This window comes from Phalaenopsis equestris, unplaced genomic scaffold (assembly GCF_001263595.1).
Source record: "Phalaenopsis equestris unplaced genomic scaffold, ASM126359v1 Scaffold000002, whole genome shotgun sequence".
NCBI classification, from domain to species: Eukaryota; Viridiplantae; Streptophyta; class Magnoliopsida; order Asparagales; family Orchidaceae; genus Phalaenopsis; species Phalaenopsis equestris.
In genome coordinates this window covers 54,927,983-54,931,935 of record NW_018164444.1, presented here as the reverse complement: position 1 = coordinate 54,931,935, position 3,953 = coordinate 54,927,983, and the positions used below count along the sequence as shown (strand labels likewise).

At 31.8% G+C, this 3,953-nt stretch overlaps 1 protein-coding gene across 1 annotated transcript in view; it reads right to left on the bottom strand.

Annotated features, from left to right (window-relative positions):
• Window positions 1-1,220: 1,220 nt before the first annotated feature.
• LOC110020873 overlaps window positions 1,221-3,953 on the bottom strand; it is a 15,646-nt gene continuing 12,913 nt past the window's right edge. The window contains exon 4 of the mRNA XM_020719149.1: window positions 1,221-1,506. Within this exon, the coding sequence (XP_020574808.1) occupies window positions 1,375-1,506 (132 nt within the window). The 3' untranslated portion in view covers window positions 1,221-1,374. The remainder of the gene's footprint in view (window positions 1,507-3,953) is intronic.

The following is a 3,953-nucleotide window of genomic DNA, read 5'->3' as shown; positions in this document are numbered from 1 at the left end:
CGCACTAGAAATGGTGTAGGTGTAATTATAGATACGAGTTTGAAAGATAATGTTGTAAAAATTAATAGAATTGGAGATAAAATTATAGCCCTTAAGATTATTATTGATATTAAAATTTTTAATATTATAAGTGTTTATGCTTCTAAAGTAGATTTAGATATAGGTTCTATAGATAAATTCTATAATGATCTAGAAGACTTTATATAAATGATATCTCTTGAAGTAAAAAATTCTATTGGAGGACTTTTATGATCTGTTTGGGGCAGCTACAGCTTATTGAATAATTTGCTGATGAATTGATTAAAAATAATTTGTTGATAAGTTAGGTTCGATGACTATTAGAAATTTTTATTTTTTTTTTAAAAACTCAGACCGCTGCCAGAAAGGTGGGCAGCTAAAAAGCTGTCACATATTATTTTCAGCGTTTGTAAAACGTCACCGCACCAAATAAGTTGCTCCAGACATACCTTTAATTTGATGCAGTCACTTGCTTTAGCATTAACATTAGGCCTTTTGATAATTTTCAAAGGTTTTACTCTATTTAAGTTAATCATAAATTATGCTTTTTTAGAGTAGACCTATTTTAGGATTTTTTTTTTTTACTTTTTTGAATTTAATATGCATAATGTATGTCATTTATTTATGAAATGACGCTTGTAGGTGCATCAGTTATTTGCTTTCAAATCTGTCGTGAACTAAAATTTTGTTCTGTCGTATAGGTTTTCTAGTCATGATAGAAGATTTGTTTTATTTAAAGATTTACGTGCGTTGAACTCAGCCGTGTATTAACATATTTAACACCTAAATTTTAGTTTTATTTCTTACACAACTAATACTTTGTAGAAGATTTATTTATATATTACTTAATTCGTATGTATTTACATGTCTAACGTCAAAATTCTAATATTTACATGCAAATTGCCTTATTTATGCATGAAGTGTATTTTACTTTTGTATAAGATATATATATATATATGTATATATATATTTGAAGGGTAAAATATTGATATTTTTTATATGAAATAGATGTGCTATAAATTGAAAGTAAAAAAAATAGCTGTAAGATATGTATGTATATCTTCATTAAATATTGTTGAAAAAAAAAATACTAGACAAAATAAACATGGTGTGGTAGCCAGCTCTAATGAGTGGAATTTACATGTTCTCAGCCCCCTTCCACCATTGAGAATTATGGTGGATCTTAAAGTAGGTAGTCTATGTGATTTAAGCAGCAAATTTTATTGTAGAAGGATCAGTAAAAGCAGCAATCAAATTTTTTGCAGAGCCTGATTTATGACAAAGTCTCCCCACGGCGGCAATTTTTACGTACGTTAAATGAGTAACTATTATAATATCCTCTGTTTCTTCAATCCATCAGAGACTCTTCACAGTAATATTTGCTCCATTCTGGCTGCTTGATTCGAGCATTGCTTCCAAAACGGCAATATCTCTAGCACCCTCTAAATATGAACTGCGAGGTTCAGCTTCGTACCTGGTTGTTTCTTGCTGCACAACAAAATTAATGATAGTAAAACAAAGAATTAGCTTATTATTATGAGGCAGGCACTCTTCCTCTTATCCATGAACAATATCATTAGAACTTATGGAGGGGTGTAGATGCATCAAATATGATATTCAATACGAGGTTCAGCTTCGTACCTGGTTTCTTGCTGCACAAAAAAATCAATTATAATAAACAAAGAATTAGCATTATTATGAGGCAGGCACTCTTCCTCTTATTCATGAAACTATATTATTAGAACTGGTGGAGGGGTGTAGATGCATCAAATATGATATTCAATACACTCATATATACTACAATCGAGTCAAACACGGCCGAATAAAACGCTTGAACTAAATAAAGTGTTTGGCTCGCTAAGTAAATGGGCTTACAAAACTTTATTTTATGTTTGTCTAGACTTGCTCCATGATCGACAATGCTTGTGTTTACACGCCAGGTTCCTGTACATGTATTTTTTGGCTTTCATTACAAACTTCTACGCACGAATGCACAGAGGAAAAGCCTTTCAGGGTTGCAGGAAATAAATTGACTTGATGATCAGTATTCGATTATACTATGATGATTTGATCTTATCTGCTAACAGTACAAACACATGTGCTTCAATGCATTGCGTATTTGGTTAAAAGTAAACTGAACCATCCCAAGAAGTTGGATTCGAGCACTCAATCCGCGAACTCTTTTTGAAAGCAGTTGAAGTTTCATGTGCGCTCAAATGATTTATTGGGAACCCATGTCGAGACGGAGGATATGATCAATTGCAGCAGATTGATATTTGAATGAACAGGCTTGAGAAATAGTTAGAAGGGAGAAATGAAGAGATTCAAGACAGATTTGGAAAGTAAATACTTAACATTTTCTTTAATGTAAAATGCAAGAATCTTACTCTTGTATGATGGCAAGATTTAAATGACATGAAGATGAATAGACTTTTTTCTCATCTGCGATATGCAAGTGAAACTCTGCATGTCCTGCACAAGATTCTACATGAAGCTATACCTGTTATATTATATGATTAAAATGACACCTGATGATTGAAAATATGCACATGTTAAATGATCCAATGCATCATTTGTGATATGCAATACAAATATATACGGTCCTTGCCATTAATGTCATTGATCACTCAAAAAAGTGAACTCCTTCCATGTCAGCCTTTGTGGTACGAATGAGAAGTGTTTTTCTTAAGATAGTTTAGATTTGTTCCACCAAGATTTCCCATAATATTTGGTCAGGGTTCAATAAGTTCTGTAATCAAAACTTTTTGAAAGCCAATGCACCGAGACTGTAAGCCCGGCCCGGGACATGGACTTTCAATGGAACACTCACCAATCGAAAGTAAATCTACCAACCAAAACCACAAAAAACAAAATACCAAGTCTTTCAGAGCTTTTTAGAGCTTCTTCGAGTCAAGATGAAACATGAATAATCAATCATGGCATGCCTCATATCTATTGTTGGTCGGTCCTATATTGTAATGACTAATAATAATGCTACTAATAGAGGAATTTCATAATGACTGGGTCGATTAATGGTTTGATGGGTTCGTCATTAGCAGACAAACATTTCAATTCAAACCAAAAGCGAGTAGGGCCGGCGAGAGCGATGAGAGTGAGATAGAGAAGGGGCTAGTGACTCGTGAATGTTTCGTGCAAGGAAGACAATTTAGCATTGTTGACACTGAGTTAAATCCGAAGGAAGTACGTCAGCATGCGTGTGTGAAGATACTCTTGCTCAGGAGACACGCAGGAGACACACTAGGTGCAGGTATGAAGTCCCATGCAAACTCGCGTGCAGGAGTCACCAACACGCGGCCGAACTAAGCAACAATGAAATAAGCTTAGAATTTTATAATGTTTTCTAAGAATAATTAATTAATTAAAAAGTTATTAAATGCCAATATATGGTCTTATTTAAAAAAATCAGAAATCGGTGCAAGAGATTATTTGTATTGAAGAAATAAGAAAGTTTAGGACAATAAATATTAATGTTTATTTGAAATTTTATTTATAATTAGTTTAATTTTAAATTAGAAAGTATTAATAATAATTTTTTTATGAGTTATAATCATGTGTTGATTGAAACATTTGAAAAAATAATTGAATTTATAAGAGAAAAAAAATATATAAAGATAGCAATTGAGATAAGTCAATCACGTGCTTATATTATGTTGATTAAATATTTAATAATGAAATACTTAGAAGTAAGTTTTTGAAAATCAGACTGAACAACCGGATGAATGAATGGTTCAAGGTTCGTTGGTTTGACAGGGATTGAATTGGGTGGCATAATAATTAATAAATATAATAATTTATTTAATATAATCTAAATAATATCATAATAATATAATAATGTAAATATAAAAAATAGATGAAATAAATAAAATCCTTTTGAGTGGCTCTATTCAGAAAAAAAAAATACTCTTCCATAAGGC